Genomic DNA, 24,290 nt, shown 5'->3' on the forward strand with positions numbered 1-24,290 from the left:
GTATGCCCATACCACCAAAAACTGGCCACAACCTGATGACCTGAACATTATGAAACTTGGTGGGCCAGCAGTGGCCCTGCAAGTGTGGGCATTTTCATCTCAATAGCCTTAAAAATTATGGGAATGGGAGCCTGTGAAGCCCCCTCCCAATTGCCACCAATGGGCTGGATCTAGCCATATATTCTGGCTGCGGATGGAAAATGGGAGGCATACAAAAATGGATCGGTGGGTCCCCAAGATGCGGATAGCAGAAACAGGCTGAGGTTCAACTGAAATGTACAAGCCTCTTGGATTCATCACTTACGCTTGAGGCTCAGGCGTCGGCGATGGCCGGGAGGGCTTTTGCACAATTGACACTCGTGCGCCAACTGTGACCGTACCTCGTAAAGGCTGATCTGGTCAGGGTGGTCCATGCCTTGGTCACCTCTAGATTGGACTACTGTAATGTGATCTACGTGGGGCTGCCCTTGAAAACGGCTCGGAAATTCCAACTGGTCCAACGGGTGGTGGCCAGGTTGTTAACTGGTGCTCCTTACAGAGAGAGGTCAACCTCCTGTTTAAGGAGCTCCATTGGCTGCCGTTCATTTTCCGGTCCCAATTCAAGGTGCAGGTGCTCACCTACAAAGCCCTAAATGGTTTGGGACCCGCCTACCTGTGTGACCGCATCTCCGTATATGAACCCACACAATCCCTCCGTTCATCTGGAGAGGCCCTGCTCACGATTCCACCTGCGTCTCAAGCGCGTTTGGTGGGGACGAGGGACAGGGCCTTCTCTGTGGTAGCCCCCTGACTCTGGAACTCTCTCCCCAAGGACATCAGATAAACCCCAACATTGGCAGTCTTTAGGAAGAGCTTGAAGACCTGGCTGTTCCAGTGTGCCTTCCCAGAATAGGAAACTCCCAGCATCATGTCCCAAACGCACTTTACTAGAGATTTAAGATTACCTGCACATCGCACCCACCCTAAAATCCTTACATTTCACCTGTCATGTCCAGCACTTTTAATTTTAGTCATTACATTTGGCTTGGCCCTAGTTTTAAATGTGTTATGATGTATTGTTTTTAATGTTTTATTGTTATTGCTTTTCATGTTTATTGGTTTGCTTTATGAGTTTTTTGTTGTATTTGTTATGCTGTTGTTTTATTGAGGGCCTTGGCCTTTGTAAGCCGCATCGAGTCCTTCGGGAGATGTTAGCGGGGTACAAATAAAGTTAATAAATAATAAATAGTTAATAAATAATAAGGAGCACGAAGCTTATGCAGTAAGCCTCTATTAAAAATGTTAACTGCATCTCTGCTACAGCTCATGGACCCATACTGGTGGATGTGCTATAGTCTCTAGACTTCCCCACATTGTTGCAGAACACCACTTGAGTAGAAAAAGAAAGTGAGGAAGGATACAGAGCATTCTTTCTTTTTCCAGTTTGAGCAATGGAGGGTAATGGGATGGGAGTACTTCTTGCCTCTGCTTTTTGTGCCTGCCTTCGCACTGTGTCCCAAAAAGAGGCAGCCCCCTTTTCTTGCTCTTCTGTCCCCATTTTTTTCCAGGCCACATTCTCATTCTTTTCCTTTATTCCTTTCCCTTTCTGTATTTATATAGATGCAGATATTTTAAGATAATCAATGCAATGTACGCTCCTCAGTTGTAACTTCTCAATTAAACAGATCCTCTCTTTCTCTCTACGCATTTTTGAAAAGAAAGGAAAATTGTTTGCTTTGTGCAAGAACAAATGTATAAATGTTCTTATTGCACAATTATAACTGTAAATAAATATTTTTAAAAGTCCCTTTCCAAGCTTGAATTAAAAAGGCTTGCTTTTTCAAATTAAACTGTACATAAAGAATGTCCAATCATGCTTTCAATTAGAATGCACATCCAATTAAGCATTTTAATGATATATTTAGAATTTTTCAAAGGTGTAAAAGTTATAACCTCACCCTTCTTACCTTGCATCCTTCTGGATGTTTGTATTTTCCTTACAGGTGTTTCTGAAAAAGAAAACATACATAATTTATAATAAGGATTTGCTACAGACAATAAACACTCTCCCTAACCATTGCTTTTTGGAATTAAATTACTTCTTATGTTGACTTTTTAGGACATTGGGGTTATAACTATATACATGCATATATTTCACCACTTCTAGTTCATTGGTAATGGTGCTAATGTATCTTATTCAATTGAGTCAGAATGCAATTTTAAAATGCTGCTTAATTGACTTGACGGCCCATAACCCCCTTTCAACTATGAATCTGCATTCATGCTGGTCAGAGAACCACCACTTTAACCTCAGCTATAAAACATATCTCCTTATGACTTATGATAAATTAAATGTACTAATTTAAAAGTACAAACTTATATTGCACTAGCTGTCCCCTGCCACACGTTGCTGTGGCCCAGTCTGTTGATCTGGAAAATAAAGTAATGAGAACGTGTTGGTTTCTAATACAGTATATGTAATTTCTTTATGCTTGTGGATAAACAGTATTTCTTGGTGTTTCTTTGTCAGTGTTGATGTGGAGAGTGTCTGGTTTGCCTACTCTGGAATATGCAACAGATCATGGTCCTTCTTTAGGGGTCCCTTTCAAATCTATGATACTATATCTCTCTGTGTGTGAATCATATCTATCTATCTATCTATCTCTATGGCTGGATGGCTCTTTGTCAGGAGGGCTTTGAATATGTTTTCTTGCCCTGATGAAGGGAGTTGGATTGGATGGCCTTAAGTACCGCCCTGAGTCGCCTTCGGGCTGAAATGGGTGGGATAGAAATAATGTAAATAAATAAATAAATAAATAAATAAATAAATAAATATTTTCTGTTGGTCATGGGGATTCTGTGTGGGAAGTTTGCCCCGATTCTGTCGTTTGTGGGGTTCAGAACACTCTTTGATTGTAGGTGAACTGTGAATCCCAGTGACTACAACTCCCAAATATCAAGGTCTATTTCCCCCAAACTCCATCTGTGTTCATATCTGAGCGTATTGAGTGCTTGTGCCAAGTTTGGTCCAGATCCATCATTGTTTGAGTCCACAGTGCTCTTTGGATGTAGATGAACTACAACTCCCAAACTACAATTCACCAAACCCGTCCAGTATTTTCTGTTGGTCATGTGAGTTCTGTGTGTCAAGTTTGGTTCAATTCCATCGTTGATGGAGTTCAGAATGCACTTTGATTGTAGGTGAACTATAAAGCCCAGCAACTACAACTCCCAAATGACAAATCATAATGTTTTGAGTGATAGTCACTCCTTGTGTTGTGAGATGTTTTGTTGCCAAATTTGGTGTGATTTCATTCATTGGTTCTTTTGTTTTTAAGGTACTCATTATGCACAGAACATTTTATATATATAGATTTATCATAAGTCATAAGCAAAGAGTACATGATCACAAGAACTATGTGTACCATACACTTTATATGATATATGATCAGACTACAATAGATCTAGATTACTATATAATGTAATATATTGGCACTGGAAATATTGATTTGCATTTATTGTTATTGTAATTAAATATAGGTTTGCATTGTTAATGTCACTATGATAAGTCTTGAAATGTTTCTGAAGCACTGGAAATTGGGGCACTGAATAATAGCATCTGCAGTGCCTCTCACTCATGGGACCATGGAGCACACCATGCACAGGTAGCTGGAAAGACCCCCTTGGGTTCCTGCCACAAATGATTCCTCCAAGGTGCCTTGTAACTGGGAGAGGACTGCAGACAGTACTTTCATCACAAATGGCTTGGTTAAACTACACCAAGCTGCAAAAGTAAGGTCACTGTAAATGTGAATCCGAGCAATTACAAGTTATGATCTTGTAACTGCTGAACAGGTTGTCAGACACATTTTTATTTATTTATTTATTTTGAACATTTATATCCTGTCCTTCTCACCCTCCTGAGGGGTGGGGGGAGGAGACTCAGGATGACTCACAACCAGCAATCATTAGATGCCCAATGAGCAGTAGCAATAAAATTGCAGTTAAAATATTAATTAAAACAGTAAATTTAAACATCAATATTAAAAGTTAACAAATTTAAGTACAAATACATATCCACATCCAAAGTTATAGTCTGAGGTATGTTCATTGTTGGTCAAATAAATTGTTTGCATTGTTATTGCTGCATCTGCTGCTCGAATGCTTGGCTCCACAACCATGATTTAAGCTTTTTCCTAAAGAATAGGAGAGAGGAGGCCAACCTGATTTCATTAGGGAGTGTGTTCCACAGAAGGGGGCCACCACCGATAAGGCCTTGTCTCTCGTCTCTGCCAGTCACACTGCGAGAGTGGCAGGATCGAGAGGTGGATCATAGGGGGAAATATGTTCAGACAAGTAAGCAAGGCCGGAACCATATATGAATGGAAAAGTCCCGTAATGTGTGCAATGCTTTTTTCTTATTTAAAACGCTCAATGTGTAGGTGCTCTATGGAATTTCACCATACACCAGCTGCAATATTTTTTATTTTGCTTGGATTTATACAGCAGCTATATATTTGTATATGTTTTTTACGCAACTGGTGATATTCATAGCACTGATGTTATAGATACAGTCTTGCTTTAGTTGTATCCAAAAAATCAATTCGATGTGTACATGTTATGTTCAACACGCTCAATTCCATTACATACTTTCAGGTCATGTAGAATGTTGGGTACAAGGTCAACACATACCCCCCACCCCAACCTTTCTTCCAATTTTATAATTCTAGAAAAGGGTTCTAGTCCAAGAAAGAAACAACTGTGAAAAACATTTTATACCTTATTTGTTGTTGTTGTTATTATTATTAGTAATAATATTATTATTACCCCGCGTGACTCAAAGCTGCTTAACATAAAAGCATCAGCAGATTTCAGTTGTGACATGATATCTACAGCAACCATTGCTACCATCTATTAAACAGAATACAGATTGGGTTGTTGTAGGTTTTTCCGGGCTATATGGCCATGTTCTGAGGCAATTTTTCTCCTGACGTTTCGCCTGCATCTATGGCAAGCATCCTCAGAGGTAGTGAGGTCTGTTGGAAGTAGGAAAAATGGCTTTATATATCTGTGGAATGACCAGGGTAATGTTTCAGCTGATCACCTTGATTTGCATTCAATAGCCTGGAAGTGCCTGGGGGGAATCTCTTGTTGAGAGTGATTTTCTGTGCCTGTTTGTTTGTTTTGACAATACAGAATACAGATTTCCAAGCTAGACAAGCAACTAGGCAGAAACTGTAGCAAGGGGGCCTTAACAAATTTCCATGAAAATAATCATAAAGCTGTATCTACAACAACCATTGGATATGTGGTTGGTCCCATAGAACTAACCTTCCAGATGAATTTTCTTTATTTCTGTCTCAACAACCTTTGGCTCTCTCTCAATTACTTTAGTAACCTTGGTGTACTCAGATCCAGCTATGATAAACATTAAAAACAACAATAAATTAAGAAGCAGATAGCATTTTGACAGAAAAACGATCCAGAGCGTGTATGCCTCATTTTAACAACTAAGGCTGGATACAGCTGCATTGTAAGAACTGACTGTTTTGAGGATCCATCTGTTTTAGGGATAGCAGCTATGCACTGTCATCTTCCGCCATGTCCCACAAAATGTATACAAGTACATGCACTTCCATACATTCAAATCACTTCCATTTCAGGGTTCTGTGTCACAACTTGCAAACAGCTGGCTGTGTTGCTTTGGGCAGGAATAAAATTTTCTTCTATGGGCTTATGAAGGCTGAGAGGAGATATGATAGCCATGTATAAATATGTGAGAGGAAACCACAGGGAGGAGGGAGCAAGCTTGTTTTCTGCTTCCTTGGAGACTAGGACGCGGAACAATGGCTTCAAACTGCAAGAGAGGAGATTCCATCTGAACATTAGGAAGAACTTCCTGACTGTGAGAGCCGTTCAGCAGTGGAACTCTCTGCCCCGGAGTGTGGTGGAGGCTCCTTCTTTGGAAGCTTTTAAGCAGAGGCTGGATGGCCATTTGTCAGGGGTGATTTGAATGCAATATTCCTGCTTCTTGGCAGGGGGTTGGACTGGATGGCCCGTGAGGTCTCTTCCAACTCTTTGATTCTATGATTCTATGATTTTCTGTTGGAAAGGGGGAAAATCTGGACGATGTCCAAAATGCCAGTCAGCCAATTAACGCTATCTCTAAATTTTCTGAGGTGAGTGTGTGTCTGAACCAGTGCACGTGTGTGGATCACATCAGGGCATGTGATGGTAGTCTGTGGGAAAGGGTTTAGAACAGTGGTTCCTAACCTTTTCTCCTACAGCTATTTTGGACCAGCTCCCACAATTCCCAACAGCTAAAAAGCTGGAGGACCAAAGGCAGAGAACCACTGGTCTAGAAAAATCAAAGTGGGGTGAGAAAACTAAGCATCAACAATGAAGGCAGTGCAATTGATAAGCTGACTCACTGAGTCCAAAATAAATAAAGCCAAACAACCAAACAAATCACAATGTAAACAAGGTAAACATAACTACCCAAATCATTCAATGGGGTAAGCGTAAGATTTCTACTCAAAACTTCCGGACAGCATAAATATGCCAAAAAGTTGTGTTCTTTGTTACTGAAATTCTTGATTGGTTTCTTTATATTCAAGCAATGTTTCTGTTGTCTAGTCAACAACAACCACAAAGCCCTTGCTTTTGCATAGAAAATGACCTTATGTAGAAAATACTATTTTCTGCATAGTTTGTGCTACAGTGTTGCTTTTTCACAAATATGATGCCATAGAGGAATGGATGTGGCCTGAACATTACTTTGAGCTCTGCAAATGGATTCCAGGCTATAGCTGAAACCTGGGCTTCCATATTTAGGTCTGAGTACCTGTGCAAAGATTATAACTCAATCTCTCCTTATTCTCTATGTATCCCTATACTCACCTTTCCTGCACTTATATCCCTATACAAAACTTTCAGATGTTAGGTTGAAGGTTTCCCCCTGACATTAAGTCTAGTCGTGTTCGTTTCTGGGGTTGGTGCACATCTCTATTTCTAAGCCGAAGAGCTGGAGTTGTCCATAGATGCCTCCAAGGTAATGTGGCCGGAATGACTGCATGGAGCACCATTACTTTCCCGCTGGAGCAGTACCTATTGATCTACTCACATTTGCATGTTTTCGAACTGCTAGGTTAGCAGAAGCTGGGGCTAACAGCGATAGCTCATGCCACTCCCTGGAGTCGAACCAGCGACCTTTCGGTCAGCAAGTTCAGCAGCTCACTGCTTTAACCCACTGCGTCACCGGGGGCTCCTTCAAATGTTAGTAGCATCATTCATTCATTCTTCATGAAGACCTTGACAATGCTCAACTAGAATCAAGTTTTCCACAACTGGCCAATGTAATGACATGAAAATGAATGCTGAAAGGTACTTTTTATTTGTGATCTTTGCAATCCCCTTTTTAATACAATTTTTATGTACTACTCCCTCTGCTCCTCATCCCAATTCCTGATGAATTCTACCTGAGTGAAATGTCAAGATCTGGCTCAATGAAGAGCCAGTTGGCTATGACTGACTTTGCGATCTTCCAAATTTGACACTTAGTTAATCATAGCAAAACTAAAGTGAAGTGGATTTGCTTCATTTGGAACAAGAATAACATCTGTAGTCTGAAGTTTAAGAGGCGGGGTTTTGGTAAACTTTGCCAACTATTTTTTCTTCCTCTCATTATGCATGCCAAATAATTCTGACCCACAAGGGCATTCGAGATGATGGATAAAAGGTAAATGTCTTAGGCATTACATTTTCAAAAGTTGTACTAGAGGCTTTTTGTATATATTTTTGTATTATATATGATTTATTACACTAAGATGCTTTTGGCCAAGAAGAGCTGGCTACTCTGCAGCTCATGACAGAATCCTTCCATTGCAAGAACAAATGGCTGGGTCTGGACACATAGACTGAAGTAAGTATAATCATGGGTCAACACTTGCAACTGTCACAATGCCAATCTGGTCTGCCTTTGGGTTTTCATGGTGCTACACATAACTATCATTTTCTACTTGGTTTCCCATCAACATTTTTCAGTTACACCCAATTCCTGCTCCACATGCTACTGCCACTGATGTCCTGAGAGTTTGGAAATGTGATGTCACCAGATTATGATGGCACTGCAGTTATTGTAATATTTTTTCAACCTGACAGGATTGGAAACTTCTGATTTTAAAATGAAACAAGTTTACATCATTAATTAAAACAGTAAATTTAAACATCAATATTAAAAGTTAACAAATCTAAGTACAAATACATATCCACATCCAAAGTTACAGTCTGAGGTATGTTCATTGTTGGTCAAATAAATTGTTTGCATTGTTATTGCTGCATCTGCTGCTCGAATGCTTGGCTCCACAACCATGATTTAAGCTTTTTCCTAAAGAATAGGAGAGAGGAGGCCAACCTGATTTCATTAGGGAGTGTGTTCCACAGAAGGGGGCCACCACCGATAAGGCCTTGTCTCTCATCTCTGCCAGTCACACTTGCGAGAGTGACAGGATCGAGAGGTGGATCATAGAGGGAAATATGTTCAGACAAGTAAGCAAGGCCGGAACCATATATGAATGGAAAAGTCACTTAAAGTGTGTAATGCTTTTTTTCTTATTTTAAACGCTCAATGTGTAGGTGCTCCATGGAATTTCACCATACACCAGCTGCAATATTTTTTATTTTGCTTGGATTTAAACAGCAGCTATATATTTGTATATGTTTTTTACACAACCGGTGATATCCATAGCACTGATGTTATAGATACAGACTTGCTTTAGTTGTATCCTAAAAATCAATTCGATGTGTACATGTTATGTTCAACACGCTCAATTCCATTACATACTTTCAGGTCATGTAGAATATTGGGTACAAGGTCAACACATACCCCCCACCCCAACCTTTTAAAATGAAACAAGTTTACATCAAACATGCACCATGCAGTCAAATAATGAATATACTTACTGTAGCGTTAAAGATAATAATAAGCTTTAATGCAGAGAACCTGCATTCCAAAGAAGGATGCTAAACATGCCTATGTTATTTTATGAGCAATGAACATTTGTTTACAATAAGTAATATAAAAGAGTTGGATATCTTCTTGTATACTTTGTATTTCTTGAAGATCAGTATTTATTACAGAATATTGTATCAAAAATAAAATCTTCATTGCTCATTTGGAACTATTTAAAGACTGAATTCACATATTATTATTTTTATTTTTTTCTCAGTGTAGGTTTTGAGAGGTAAATGGAATACTCAAAGATCAATTTTTCATATGCATTAGTTTTTGTTCTATATAGTTTTGCTCAATGAGATCAGTCTTTAAAAAGTTAAGCTGTTTCTTGTCAGTTCTCATGAGTTCCTTGAAATGAGGTTAGTTGCCTTGCACTTACTAACCTCCCTGGAGGAGTCTTTTGATTTCTTCATCTTCAAGCAAATGACCATCACCTTCAATGAGTTTGGTCACCTTGGTAACCTCTGATAGGACACATGTTTATGGCATGACATTGGTTTGTTTCAGACATTGGGAAATTTCAATTGCAGCACATTTAAGAAGCATACTTTATAAATAAACAACACACATCTCACAATAATAAGTATAATGCCAAACATCTGTTGTTTTCAGGAAAAGAAAGTAATGGTTGCCATGTGCCTCGAGTGTACACCATATATTGACTGTTTAACTTGAACCCCCCCAAAAAAAGTATTATTGAGGTATACATTATTGAAGTAACTAACTATGGCTCCATCTATACTGACCATTCATTGCAGTTCAACAACAAATGCCCACAAAAGCACATTAAAATGTCCTTAATGTACATCCGTGCTCTGTGGTTTATGTAATCACTATCCAGCCTCAAACTGGTTCCAGAATTTCCAGTGTAATCATCTGCACAACAAAAACACTTTCTTCAGTACTGGCTTGAAACTGACTGAAATGGTTGGTGTAGATGTGCCCTCCAGTGCACACTGAATACTTCTGCTATGAAGCCTAACAGTAGATCACATATACATTCACACTGGATGCTATTTCATAGGAATATTAGAATTTCTGAAAATGGGTCTCTCTCTCTGGGCCTTTCCGCACAGCCATTTATTTTGGTACAGAATTTGGATTTAAGAAATCCAGTTCACTTTGGAGTGCCTACACAAGCACCCCCAAACCTGTTCAAAGCTGCCGTGGAGGCTCCATTTACACTGCAATATAAAATCCAGAATATCTGCTTTGAACTGGATTATATGGCAGTATAATCCATATCAAAGAAGATAATCCAATTCAACTAGATTATATGGTAGTACAGACTCACACAATCCAATTCAAAGCAGATAATCTGGATCATCTGCTTTGATAATCTGGATTATATGGCAGTGTAGATCCAGACAGAGTTTATAAAGCTCCACTGATTCTGGATCAAACTGAATACAGACTTTTTAAAGCTTTTTCAGTGAAAATCACTTTTAAAAAAAAATCAGTGGGTAAAGTGGAACAAGCTGAGGCATTGAAATCCTTTCTTTACAGAAGGAGAGACATTTGTTTACATCCACACAAACTTTTAACATGGCTTCCCTCTGTGACTCCCAGAGTTTAACTCTGTCCTAACAAGCACTCCAGATGCTTCTCCAGCTTTCCAACACTGCATTTTTATACACTGACTTCAGTTCATTTTATGCATGATGCGGAATTTCAGGTGAGTTTTTTAAACACTAGATTTCTGGCTGGATGCAAGTTGGAGGTTGCATTGGGGAGGGGGTGTACATTTTGTAGACACCCCAACCTCAAGATGGATTCCAGCCAAATTATAGTGCCTGTGTGGCTGGGACCTTTCTCTTTCTAATCTCCTTGCTCTTAAGACACACAGGCATGAAACCTGGAGATCATAATTATGTGACTGGAAATGTTCACAAGTGTATCTGTTTTCAACATCATTTTTGGAAGCCTTCTTGGGCTCCCAAAAATGAGGGAAAGGTGATTTATAAATCAATTCTTTTAAAAAAAGTTTTCAAATACTCATAAAATTGATGTAATATTTAACATTCATTAAATTGCATTAATTTAATTTGACATTAATCAAATGGCTTAATACTTACAGTAACACAAATGTGTATATCGCTGACCAACATGCTCAAATCAACATTCCTAAACTCAGCAAGTAACCAAGAGTTCTTTTTCATATGCACTATTCCTTTTACACATATGCTGGCTGATTTCAGCCACTAAAACAGGGGTCAGGAACCTTCGGCTCTCCAGGTGTGGTGGACTTCAACTCCCACAATTCCTTGAGGCTCGGCATTCACCCCAAAGGCTTACCTTGGCCTCAAGGAATTGTGGGAGTTGAAGTCCACCACACCTGGAGAGCCGAAGGTTCCCCGTGCCTGCACTAAAGCAACAAGTGTCACAGTTCAGTATCTTATTCTTCCTTAGTAAGATGAATACTAACCTTCTTCCAGCAATTTCTTAAGAGTCTCCTCAGCATCTGCCCCATCACTTGTAGTGATGCGGGTATACTTCACTTCAGGACCTGAAGTGAAAAAGAGTGAATGAGATGTATTCCTCCCTAATTCTTAGAATGCATTTTTCACAATCTTCATTGTCATGTTGTAATTAGCAGAATCTTCTTCCCAGAAGCACATTAATAGACACAGGGGGTAATGAAAGAAGGCCCTGGTAGAAGACTTGCTCTTCATCAGCACTTACAAGCTAGTGAATGCTCAACAGCTGGCTACAGACTCAGAGATTTCAACATACAGAACATTGAGGGTTGTGAAGGTGAACAGAAATATGTTGCAAGAAATATGTGATATGTCGTGGTTGTTCTAAGAGAATTTACTCCCACCTCTCACATGAAAACTGATATTACACAGCATCATCAGGATGTGGTTATATTGTTTGAGACATTGAGTAGTAAACATTTATGCAATGAACAAACAAACAAGATGCACATGAGATGGCAACGATATCTACATATTTGGACCTAAATAAAAATGTTGGTCCCAACTAAATTAGATTCATTTGAATGGTAAAGCAATACTTATATCAATCCTAGTAATTCATTGGGTCTGTCCTAATTAGGGCTCACATTCAGATTTAAGATGTTAAAAATAGGGAATAGAATATTTTTCCACAGTATTTTAATTGCATTACTTAGGCCCCATGTGCACTGCCATATAATGCAGTTTGAACTGCATTATATGGCCAGTGTAGACTCATATAATGCACATTAAACAGCATTGAACTGGATTATATGAGTATAAATTGGATCTGAGGTTTCGTCTTTCTTTTAAGACCCGTTCTCAGGAATTAAGATAGCATCACCAGATTAGAAAAGCTTGGACCTGCTGGTGATAAATAACCTCAAATGGCCAGAATTAGGTGTGGAATCCATATGAAAAAATCCTCACTTTTGTTTGTAAAATTTATGCTTCTGTATATTTTTGGTATAGTTTACCTTGAATAATTCTTTCTTCTGTCACTTCTTTTTCAGTTACTTCCACAGGAAGGCCGTCAATTATTTTCGTGTATTTTTTAATTTTAGGCTCTAATAAAAATGTTTTTAAACATTAAAGACAAAGTAATTGACAACTGTGTTTTTTTAATTGGGTTGTTTTATATTTCATAATGCAGCCAAATAATCTTTATTTCAAAACTTGGGCCAAAAGGGGTAGATGTTAGAAAATGATAGAACTTAACTGTTAAGTGAAGAGAAGAAATGATGCCATTTTCATTTACAAGCATGCTAATGTTGCCAAGGCCAAATATTTATAATCTCAAGCTATGAACGTGATAGAACTTTTAAAACAAATATTTTAAATATCTATTTTATGCATTCATTGAGTTTTTAGACAGAATGATAGGTGCTTTTCAGATTTTGTTTGCAATGTCAATGGCAACAATGTTGAGTTTCTCAAGATATATAAGTATAATTAATATGTTCTAACATAAAAAATAGAGCGTTGCAAAGTTGTTTTTCAACATTTTATCTCATGGCAATGATTCAGGAAGCAGATATCAGAGATGTTAAGAGACAGCAATGTTTCAGCATGCAAAGCACCATAGGGAGAACATTGTATGTGATTTTGTTTACTGGTATTGATAAGCAAAGCAATGAGTTTAATAATGAAATATTGTGTTATAATACACCATTATAAAACATGCAGAAAGCAAACTTCTCCCTTTAGCCTTGCAAAAATCATCAACTATTTTTTCCAAATCATTCTGGTTAGTAATACCCAACCCGCAAGATATATTCACCTCCATGAATCACTTTAGTTACTGTTTCACCTTCCCTGACCAGTTTAAATTCTGGCTCCCCTTCAATCACTTTGGTGATTTTTGTAATGGATGGCACTGCAAAGCATTATTGCAAAATTGGAAACTGTGTTATAGACACATGACAAACATTGAGGAATTATCAAAACATGGGATGGGACAAGCTTCTAAATGTTAACTTCTAACTTCAGGGCCAATCCTACAATTTCTGAGTCAATAACATGGAAGTCTTCAGAGCATTGCAATACCATCATGACACAAGTGTGCTTGAAGATCAATACCTAGAATTCATGATATATACATGCATTGATATATATCAGGATTGCTGTATATGTTACAGGTACTGCATGAGTAGGAGCAAGGATCTCTGGGTGCTTCCAAACAGCTCTAAAACCCATGCCAAAGTGGGTTAAAATAACCTGTTTTGGCATGGGTTTTGTCTACATGCACTCAAACTCTAGACTTTCCTGGTGTGTGTGTGTCTACATGCTATCCTGATTGAATTAATGTGGAAACCTTGGTTTATTCCAAATTAATTCATTTTTACTGGAGGCATCATTTGGATGTCTCCATTAAAAACTGAGTCAGGCCCTGCATTTTGGGCCTGTCTGGATGGGCCTCCTGTTACCAAGATGCTTCAGATTAAGACAGATTAAGAGTGCTGGTCTTTCACATTTCCACTTGTATTTTTGTGCCTCTTGATGCTCCTGCTATATCCCTGTTTGGTGCTCTTTTGGATGGCTATGATCAGGCAGTCTGAGAGGGCATTAAGAGCTCAATGAGAGCTGCTCACTGAAACGGCATCTGTAAGAAGTACAGGTGGAAGCTTCCCTTTTTGAACAACAAGCACTCTCATTTCAACAACTGTGAGGTCTTGCTGGGCCACCATTCCCTAGCTGTGTGACTCCCCCTGTCCCCTAACATCCCTATTTTTTTTACTTCACCTAAGATTCCTAGTAAGAAAAATGATGTGAAAATTCTCCTTAAAAGTGTGTGTGTCAGGCTGCAACTCCACTTTTCTTCCCCATTGTACTCTTACCTTCAATCTCTTTTCGAACGGTGCTACCAACAACTCTTGTTATTGTTTTAATATCTGTGACAAGCAAGGACAAAAATGCATAGCTTTAGGGAATTATTATTATTATTATTATAGAATTACCATGTTTTAGCTTTTAAAGAAAACATTTTAGCTGCAGTAATTTTATAGCTGAAGCATGACATTAGAAGCTTTTTTATTTAACTTTGTCATGTGCTACAGGTGCAATGATTTACAGTACAGTCCTGTATATGATTACTCAAAAATGATTTACAGTACAGTCCTGTATATGCTTACTCAAAAATGATTTACAGTACAGTCCTGTATATGATTACTCAAAAATAAATTTTATTGGGTATAGGCCTGCAGATCCAATATTTCTTTCAAATTCAATTACACATAGAAACATCTAAATTTGTTTAATTTGCTGATCTGGTTGTACACTGTTCCATGTTCCTAGAGAGACTTTGTGTTTAAAATATATGGAATAGTGAAAATGGAGAACATAGCATTAGTTAAGAAGAATTGCTAAAGCATTTTATACAGGTCTTGTGAACTGGGGGCAAGCCTTGCCAAACAAAGCTGAAGGAATGCTGTAAAGAGTGGTCTACAGGGGAGAAAGGTCTTTGAGGCTCCTTCGACATTGCCCTATATCCCAGGATCTGATTCCAGATTATCTGCTTTAATAGCGGTGGTAGGTGAGCACCCAGGCCATTCAGGACAATGTTATACCTCCATGCTACTTGCAGATATTAATTCAGCTACAACCTACAATGTTGCAAAGTTCTGTGCAGCAGCATACAAAATCCGTCAGGGAATGACTAGTCCCAAAAGTTATCTGTGTGTCCAGTAATCTTCTCTGAATCTACAATTTGGTGATGGATCTGGGCATTGTATGTTTTTACCCTGTTTCCCCTTCCCTTCGGCTCCCTCACCCATATTGTGCTTCAGTAGTGATATTTATATTTTTAATGTACCAAACATACCAAGTTTGTATGAAAATGTGACTACTTCCTGTGCTGGTCAATGACCGAAATAAATGATTTGATTTGAGTGGAGGTCATAGGGAGGAGGGAGCAAGTTTGTTTTCTGCTACCCTGGAGACTAGGATGTGGAACAATAACTTCAAGCTACAGGAAAGGAGATTCCACCTGAACATGAGGAAGAACTTTCTAACTGTGAGAGCTGTTCAGCAGTGAAACTCTCTGCTCCAGAGGGTGGAGGAGGCTCCTTCTTTGGGGGGTTTTAAACAGAGTGTGTGCAGCCATCTGTTGGGGATGCTTTGATTGTGCTTTTCCTGCACAGCAGAGCATTGTACTGGATGGCCTATGCGGTTGCTTCCAACTCTATGATTCTATAATTCTAGGAACCCAAAATGCAGAGAGCTCATACTACAAACTCAGTTTTGAACAGAAGTATTTTTTTTAAAAATACAAGTGATCAGAACATGGCTTCCAACATTTCTTGTCCAATTTTATCACAGTTATCTCCCACATTTGAGAAGCAACTTAAAGAATGCTCCAGTGTTCATTTGGGGCTGCTACTGTTGCCATCATTGGCATGTAAAGGAGAGCTGGGTATAGTTCCCGAAAAGGACTGTTGTAGAGTAATCAGTGGTGGGAGTATGAGTAATGTTAAGAGGCCTTTCCAACACAAATCATGCCTTGGGGTAAAGCCAGAGGTTGGGTTATTAGTCTGGCAGCTGGTGATAAATTGGCTGCATGAAGGGAATGAGAAGTGCTCACTATGTTCTGTGCTTGTTTCACATTTACTTGGAGTTTTTCTAACCTATAAGTCAGCCATTGGTGAAGATGAGTCATTACTTTGTCATTACTTGTGGAATTATTAAGGTAAAGACAAAGGCATCCCGAGATGCAATCAATAATGATTTAATAATAGTTCAGCCACTCATCTCAAGCTCTGTACGGATCTGGTTTGAGATGGTTCCTTTGGAGCCAAAGGCACCCAATTACACCCAATCCCTTTTCAGGCACCAAAAGCATGCATTGAACACAAGGGGAGGGCAGAATGTTCACCACACCTCTTTCATTACAATTTCCACATTCCACCAAGGTATGAAACGGAACAGAACCTGCTGTATACCTGGAGGCTTTCCAAGTAGACAGGGGGGACCCTGGCTTCTGGTGCTTTTTGAATTGCAATCCCTAAAAAACTGAAAAGAAGTATGTTCAAACAGAATATTTAAATGTATGTTGTACTTTTATTTTACCCACTGTGTGCCCTGGCAACAAACATGGAGAAGCAAATCTTGCCACAAGGAGTTGGAGCTGGGAAGATCTCAAGACACTAGTGAGATTCCTCAGTCATTTCATTGTCAGTCATTTCAATAGTTTCTTTAATTGTAGCCATATTTTCATTAGTTTTACCACATTTCTTACATTTCTTACAACCACTATAGGTGCTTGTAGCCACTTAATTACATTTTAATTCTATTGTATTTCATAGAATCATAGAATCATAGAGTAGGAAGAGACCTCATGGGCCATCCAACCCCCTGCCGGGAAGCAGGAATATTGCATTCAAAGCACCCCTGACAGATGACCATCCAGCCTCTGTTCAAAAGCTTCCAAAGAAGGAGCCTCCACCACACTCCGGGGCAGAGAGTTCCACTGCTGAACAGCTCTCACAGTCAGGAAGTTCTTCCTCATGTTCAGATGGAATCTCCTTTCTTGTAATTTGAAGCCATTGTTCCGCATCCTAGTCTCCAGGGAAGCAGAAAAAAGCTTGGTCCCTCCTCCCTGTGACTTCCTCTCACATATTTATACATGGCTATCATATCTCCTCTCAGCCTTCTCTTCTTCAGGCTAAACATGCCCAGGTCCTTAAGCCGCTCCTCATAGGGCTTGTTCTCCAGACCCTTAATAATTTTAGTCGCCCTCCTTTGGACACATTCCAGCTTGCCAACATCTCTCTTCAATTGTAGTGCCCAGAATTGGACACAATATTCCAGGTGTGGTCTAACCAAGGTGGAATAGAGGGGTAGCATTACTTCCCTAGATCTAGACACTAGACTCCTATTGATGCAGGCCAAAATCCAATTGGCTTTTTTTGCCGCCACATCACATTGTTGGCTCATGTTTAACTTGTTGTCCACGAGGACTCCAAGATCTTTTTCACACATACTGCTGTCGAGCCAGGCGTCCCCTATTCTGTAGCTTTGCATTTTGTTTTTTCTACCTAAGTGGAGTACCTTGCATTTGTCACTTCATTTTTGTTAGTTTTGGCCCATCTCTCTAATCTGTCAAGATCGTTTTGAATCCTGCTCTTGTCCTCTGGAGTATTGGCTATCCCTCCCAATTTGGCGTCGTCTGCAAACTTGATGTTCATGCCTTCTATCCCTTCATGTAAGTCATTAATAAAAATGTTGAACAGGACTGGGCCCAGGATGGAACCATGTGGCATGCCACTCGTCACTTCTTTCCAGGATGAAGAGGAAGCATTGGTGAGCACCATCTGGGTTTGCCCATTTAACCAATTACAGATCCACCTAACCATAGTTTTGCCTAGCCCACATTGGACTAGTTTCCTTGCCAGAAGGTCATGGGGGACATTGTAGAAGGCCTTACTGAAATACAGGTACGCTACATCCATTGCATTCCCCGCATCTACCCAGCTTGTAACTCTATCGAAAAAAGATACAGTTTGCTATCCATCTTGCTATTTCATCGGATTAACCATTTTTACCTTCTTTTCCAAGAATGGGCTCAAAGCCGCCCTCAGTTACTTTAATCTTTGGATCTACAACTTTAGTAATAATGCGGGTGGCTGAAAGAATAAAAATAGTGCAAATCAGCAGACATATATGTCATTTTTGGAAAAAAATACAATTCATCATTTGTTTTGAATTTTCCATCAATAACACTATTTTTTATTTTGTATCAAAAGTATTGCATAAAGAAACAAGTATAAAACTGATAAAATAGAGGACACACAAGAAGCTAAATAATTTTACACTAAAATGGGCAACAGCAACTGCAATAACACTATGTAACACAATATTTGTTCCTGGGTTATAAATGTTATTTCCTAATTGGCTCTATCATAAAAACATGCAAAATTTATTCAGCTGCAAAAAAACCCTATAGCATATTTTGCTATAGTTTTTCAATAATTTTTCAAGAGTCTCAACCAATTCAACATAGTTTGTGGCAGCTATAAAAAGAAGTTTCTGGTGTATATCAATTAAACAGGACATAAAACTTTCAAACCAGAAACAAAAATATTTTTCAAATTTTGTTACATAGTGTAATCAAATATATATTCCCCCGTCATTCATATATCAGCAACACTGACATTGTATCTTCCTTGTATAAATGTAAAACATTTTATTTACTTTATTTACTTTGTTTTATATCCCGCCCTCTCTCTCTCATTGAAGGAATCAGAGCAGCTATCATATGGCACAATTCAATGTCGTTCAACGATCCATCTCACATTCAAACACATAAAATCAATACATATAAAATCTATAATACTCCTTTAACAACAACATTACATAGTGAAACATTATAAAGCTAACTATAATTAAAATTCAACATGACTTCCATCTCATTACCATTTTCCACATCCATTGCACTTAACCCGGTTAACCATGGTCATCTCCAAATGCTTCTCCCTACAGAAAAGTTTTTATCTGCTTTCTAAATGATAACAGAGAGGGTGCCACTCTTATGTTCAAAGGGAATGCCAGAACCAAGGAGCCACTGTTGAGAAGGCTCCCCCTCTCACTCCCGCCAGCCTCACATGTGTCGGGGGTGGGACCAAGAGTAAGGCTCGAGCCAGTTTATATCGAAAGATGTGTTTGGATAGCTAGGTTGGGCCTGAATCATTCAGGGCTTTAAAGGTTAAAACCAACACATTGAATTGCGCCCAAAAGCACACTGGAGCTACCATAACAAGGGGGTTGTTTAATTCCTTACAGCGCTCCAGTGAGCAACCTGGCCGCAACCTGGCCTAAATCTGAACAGGTAGTGGTCGGTCCATGACAATGGAACTGTAGAAAGTTCCTCTACAATGCCGCCACTACCGTCCCATCCCATACAAAAGACCAGGTCTATGGTGTGTCCAGCTACATGGGTGGAGACAGAAACGACTTGGGACAGCCCCATGGTTCTCATGGTGGCTATGAAGTCCTGAGCCACTCCCAACAGGGTGGTCTCCACATGGACATTGAAGCCCCCCAGTACTATTAGCTGTTGAGACTCCAATGCCAAATCTGAGATCACCTTGGCTAGCTCAGGTAGGAATAATGTTGAGCAGCAGGGTGGACAGTACACCAACAGTATGCTTATTCTGTCCAAGTCACCTGAAGTAGATACATTCAAACAAGGTTGATTGTGGGATGGAGTACGTGGTCAGGGGGATGGAATCTCGTAGAGCATAGCAACTTTGCCTCCCTGGCTCCTGGGTCTAACCTTCTGCTGCACCGAGAAACCTGGTGGGTAAAGCTGGGTTCTTGATTGGGGGGAATCAGGACGAAGGTGGGGGGACCTTCGTCCTGCTAGGTTTTCATAATACATGGCAGGTCTTCATTCTCATCCTGGATTAGATCCTGGTTGTCTTACAGTTTACAGACCTAGTGTTTAGCAGCGGCATTTTCAACCTGGGGACACAAACATTAACTTGCCTAATTAAGTACTGAATAATATATGTAAGTATATGCGATTTTCAAGATGGATAGATTTTGAGCCCCCGTAATATTTCACTTTAAAGGACCTTTAAAAATAAGTAAAATGACTTTATTGAATGAGTCTGAATAATTATAACTGCCTTCCTACTGAGAGATTTTATTCTCAGAAATCATAGACTGAGAAAAGAAAGAGTATTCTGTGTATTGTCGAAGGCTTTCATGGCCGGAATCACTGGGTTGTTGGAGGTTTTTTCAGGCTATAAGGCCATGTTCTAGAGGCATTCTCTCCTGACGTTTCGCCTGCATCTGTGGCAAGCATCCTCAGAGGTAATGAGGTGCTAGCTCAGGTAGGAATGCTTGTGCTAGATGCAGGCGAAATGTCAGGAGAGAATGCTTCTAGAACATGGCCATATAGCCCGAAAAAACCTACAACTACCCAATGAGTATTCTTTTTGTTTTAGTGACTACCCCATAAGACAAATGTTCTTTGTCTTGGCAGTTTTTTGAGCACTCTAATACCCTGTGGAGGCATCTGAATTTCACAACATTGTCATCCAGTTGCACACCCAAAATTCTAATAGTTTACCTTATCTTTTAAAGTACTTACTGTAAAATGTCATTGGGATCTCTTTGAATGTGCTACCTCGGACAAACTGGGTGGGGAGAGAGAAAAAGAAGACTGAAATTCAGTATAGACACACTAGAAACCTGAAAATAAAAATAGCCAAGTTACAATTCTTCAAGTGACTGTATCTCCTGATATATGAAATGGAATAAATTACATTATTGTTATTGTTGTCATCATCCTTATTTTCTCAAAAACAAGAATTGGTAACACCTTTATTAGATCATTAAAATATTTTTAAAGGCAACATTTTCAAATCCTCCAGGACACTTCATCAGATTATGTGTGGGAAGAGAAAATGAAAACTTCCTAGCTAGACATTGGCTCTATTCCTCTAGATTAATTTAGGTGGTACGGTGCTGAGGGCATCATCTAATACTACAGGGGAGAGATATCTTACCACTCAAGGGACACTGGACTGCACTGAGAACTTAATATTCCTCTAATTACTAAGAAATAATTTAACTTTGCTTGATTGCTTTTTCTTTGTTGCCCACCTAAACTGAATCCCTACTTTCTCTGCAGTTTCTGTGTCTCACACTGTACCCGAGCAACCTGTTTTGGCAATTTTTTCAGGCACAAATTCTTCACTTTCTCAATGTGCATAATTCCTGCTCATTTTTACCCTGACCCCTTTCCTCTGGTGTAGGAATCACCATGTTTCCTGGTGCCACTGGTCCCAAATAGCAATAGGTATGTCCTTCAAATAACGGAACCAGAGTGTGTGTGCAAGTATCTGTGGGCACATGCATGTTGCCTGTTTACTTAGGGTGACCTCATTAATTCCATATGGTTCTCTTTGAGAGGAAATATAAGCCACAACATTTGGTATTCATTGGCATATCCAAATACTAACCAGACTGTCCTTGCTTAGCTTCCAATATAAAATAGGATTTAGCGTCTTTAGGGTTTTTAACTTCTGCACTTTAGAAATACAGGAAAGCAAATTGTTTCTCTATCAACTGATGTGAGATCTGAAATTAACACATCCATCTGACTCTTTAGGTCTGCGAACGCTTCTTTGGGACGTGAATCTAAGTATGGATCTTGTGGCTTCTACATCTAGCCAGAAAGATTCTAGTACTTTTGTTTCTTTTCCCACCACATCAAGCTTTTGTTTGAAGACTGTTAACTGCTAAAAACAGGAGATGCTGTATGGTCCAGTTTGCTTTTATCTCAGAACAATGAAACAATCGCACCTTGATCTGAATGTAATTAATCAGCTTTTTGAGAATTGCAAGGAGTTGATCATTTCCAACCGGCATATCTAAAATAAAAATAAAATAGATTTAAATAGATTAAAAACCATAATGGTTTTATTTTTATAATCTGCATTGAAAAGTGGGATAAAAATAATTCTAAGCCATGTTCCTTTCCTCCCTTTCACACACATAGATTATACCTTGGCTTGTTTTTTAGATTGTCCATATTTCTCCATAAATTATTCTTACCATGTAACTTCCAGATTCGCTTCCCATTGAAAATTAGCAAAACCTTTTGGCTGCCTCACCTATGCAATTCAAATATACTGAATGATGGGGAAGAGGTTATTCAGGTAGAATTCATTTCCTCATTATCATAAATATTTGGGCCATGAAGTACAAAAAATAAGCTAGAATTGTTTTGGAAGGAAAAACAAAGGTTCTTTCTTTTATAGTTAAAAAAGGCTTTGGCAATTATGCTGTTATAAGGTAATGTTCATGCACCCTCCAACATACATATACATTCTCAGTGTCTGTTTGACTTCAGCAGTTTATCATTTGAGAAGTTGCAGTTTTCAAGCTTCCATGATGGTGGAAGTATCTGGCAGCATATTTAAGGCCCCATCCAGACAAGCCCATGTTCTGGGACTTGTTTCGGTTTTTATCAGAGGCATTCAAAATGATGCTTCCTGTAAAAGTGAGTCAGAATCATAGAATCATAGAATCAAAGAGTTGGAAGAGACCTCCAGTCCAACCCCCTGCCAAGAAGCATTCAAATCACCCCTGACAGATGGCCATCCAGCCTCTGTTTAAAAGTTTCCACCACACTCCGGTGCAGAGAGTTCCACTGCTGAACGGCTCTCACAGTCAGGAAGTTCTTCCTCATGTTCAGATGGAATCTCCTTTCTTGTAGTTTGAAGCCTCGGTTTCGTGTCCTAGTCTCCAGGGAAGCAGAAAACAAGCTTGCTCCCTCCTCCCTGTGGCTTCCTCTCACATATTGATACATGGCTATCATATCTCCTCTCAACTTTCTCTTCTTCAGGCTAAACATGCCCAGCTCCTTAAGCCGCTCCTCATAGGGCTTGTTCTCCAGACCCCAGTAGAGCTTAATAACATCACAATTACCTCTATGTACAAGTCAACAAATAGTTTTGTTTCTCCTCTCCTGAGAACTTTGATAGGCATCAAAAGGCGTAGTAATTGGTGACTTTAACAGCCATAGCCACATATGGGGTTATGCTCAGGAGAATAAAAATGGAGAGGCTGCCCTCTCCAGGGAAGAAATGCTTATTCTCATGGATAAGCATTTTTGCCTCTCCATGGTAAGCTCTCCATGGACAGCCTCTCCATGGTAAGCTCCCACCATCCTACAACAGTGGGAGATGGCACTAAGTGACAGCATTGTGCAGCATGAACTAAATCAGTGCGACCACCAATACCAAATACACAACATTAGCCGATAGTATGGCAACTGTTCTCAACTATAAGGCCTCAGGAAGTTCAATTTAAATGAAGATTCAACTTCAGAAAGGCAAATTGGTCTAACTTCTCATACATGTTAGGTGACAAGATCTTATCTGACGCCCCAGTCCCTGAGGAATATGAGCGCTTTATCAAAATAGTAAAAACCTGCTCATGGGCTTCTATACCAAGAGGCTGCAGAACACACTATCTTCAGAGCATTACTCCTGATACAGCTGCATTGTTGGAAGACTATTACAGGCTCCACAATGAAGACACATTTAATTGGGATGGTATGTAGTCATCTGCCCCCCCCCCCCCAAATACCACTTTCTCCATACTTCCACATTTCTAAAATTTCTGAATATTTCTGCCATGGATAATAGGGTTGGATAGATTCACCTAGGTGTGGCGTAACTTGAAAAAGATAGAATGTTTTTGCCTTCTGAAAGGACTTCTGCCATGTTTCTGTGAGGCTGTAGTCCCCTATAGTTTTGACTCGCTTTGCAAGGGATGCCGAAGTGAGGCGGAACTATGATGAAGCATTTTTAATGCAACTACACTTTTTGGAAGGCGAAACCTAAGTGCTTGCCTCCCAGCCAATCAGAGGTTATGTTTTGGGGGAGGGGAGAGGTTTGCAGTGTCCAGCAGCCATTGCTGTATATAAACCAAAGCACATGGCTGGAAGGCTCATTGGCAGCTAGGGAAGGGAGAGGGAGGTTGGACTGTTGTTGCTGCTGCTGCTTGTTGCTGTTGGGTGCGGGATGGAAGAAAGGGTTTGGAGCCAGAGGAAAATGGAGGAAGGCAAGGGAGAAGGGAAGATTTTGAGAGAGGAAGGGTTTGGAGCCAGATAAGAGAGAGAAAGAAGGAAAAGCCTAGGGTTGAGAGAGGCGGTATATAAATACGGTGTGAAAGACTTTAGACCATGGATGATGGGAATAACAGTGTTATCAGTCATTTCTTCAGACCATTCTGATCTACACCAATGGCTGAGCAAGATCGAACTTGGCATACAGAGATTCCATTGCCCACTCTACATCCTGGTGCGGTTTGTGGGACGATGCACCATG

The 24,290-nt window shown here is 39.6% G+C and overlaps 1 protein-coding gene across 9 annotated transcripts in view; it reads right to left on the bottom strand.

The window, feature by feature from the left end:
- POSTN (periostin) overlaps positions 1 to 24,290 on the bottom strand; it is a 91,068-nt gene that overhangs the window by 5,326 nt on the left and 61,452 nt on the right. The window contains exons 15-24 of one of the 9 annotated variants that reach the window (XM_060763443.2): positions 21,757 to 21,824; positions 20,540 to 20,585; positions 17,988 to 18,068; positions 14,286 to 14,339; positions 13,229 to 13,324; positions 12,426 to 12,515; positions 11,418 to 11,498; positions 9,376 to 9,456; positions 5,311 to 5,397; positions 1,947 to 1,988 (exon numbers count right to left, since the gene is read on the bottom strand). In XM_060763443.2, the coding sequence (XP_060619426.2) occupies positions 1,947 to 1,988; positions 5,311 to 5,397; positions 9,376 to 9,456; positions 11,418 to 11,498; positions 12,426 to 12,515; positions 13,229 to 13,324; positions 14,286 to 14,339; positions 17,988 to 18,068; positions 20,540 to 20,585; positions 21,757 to 21,824 (726 nt within the window). Of the gene's footprint in view, positions 1 to 1,937; positions 1,989 to 5,310; positions 5,398 to 9,375; positions 9,457 to 11,417; positions 11,499 to 12,425; positions 12,516 to 13,228; positions 13,325 to 14,285; positions 14,340 to 17,987; positions 18,069 to 20,539; positions 20,586 to 21,756; positions 21,825 to 24,290 lie in introns of all 9 variants that reach the window. The other 8 variants (XM_060763442.2, XM_060763448.2, XM_060763444.2 and 5 more) reach the window with 8 other exon arrangements.

Source organism: Anolis sagrei, chromosome 2, assembly GCF_037176765.1.
Source record: "Anolis sagrei isolate rAnoSag1 chromosome 2, rAnoSag1.mat, whole genome shotgun sequence".
Taxonomy (NCBI): domain Eukaryota; kingdom Metazoa; phylum Chordata; class Lepidosauria; order Squamata; family Dactyloidae; genus Anolis; species Anolis sagrei.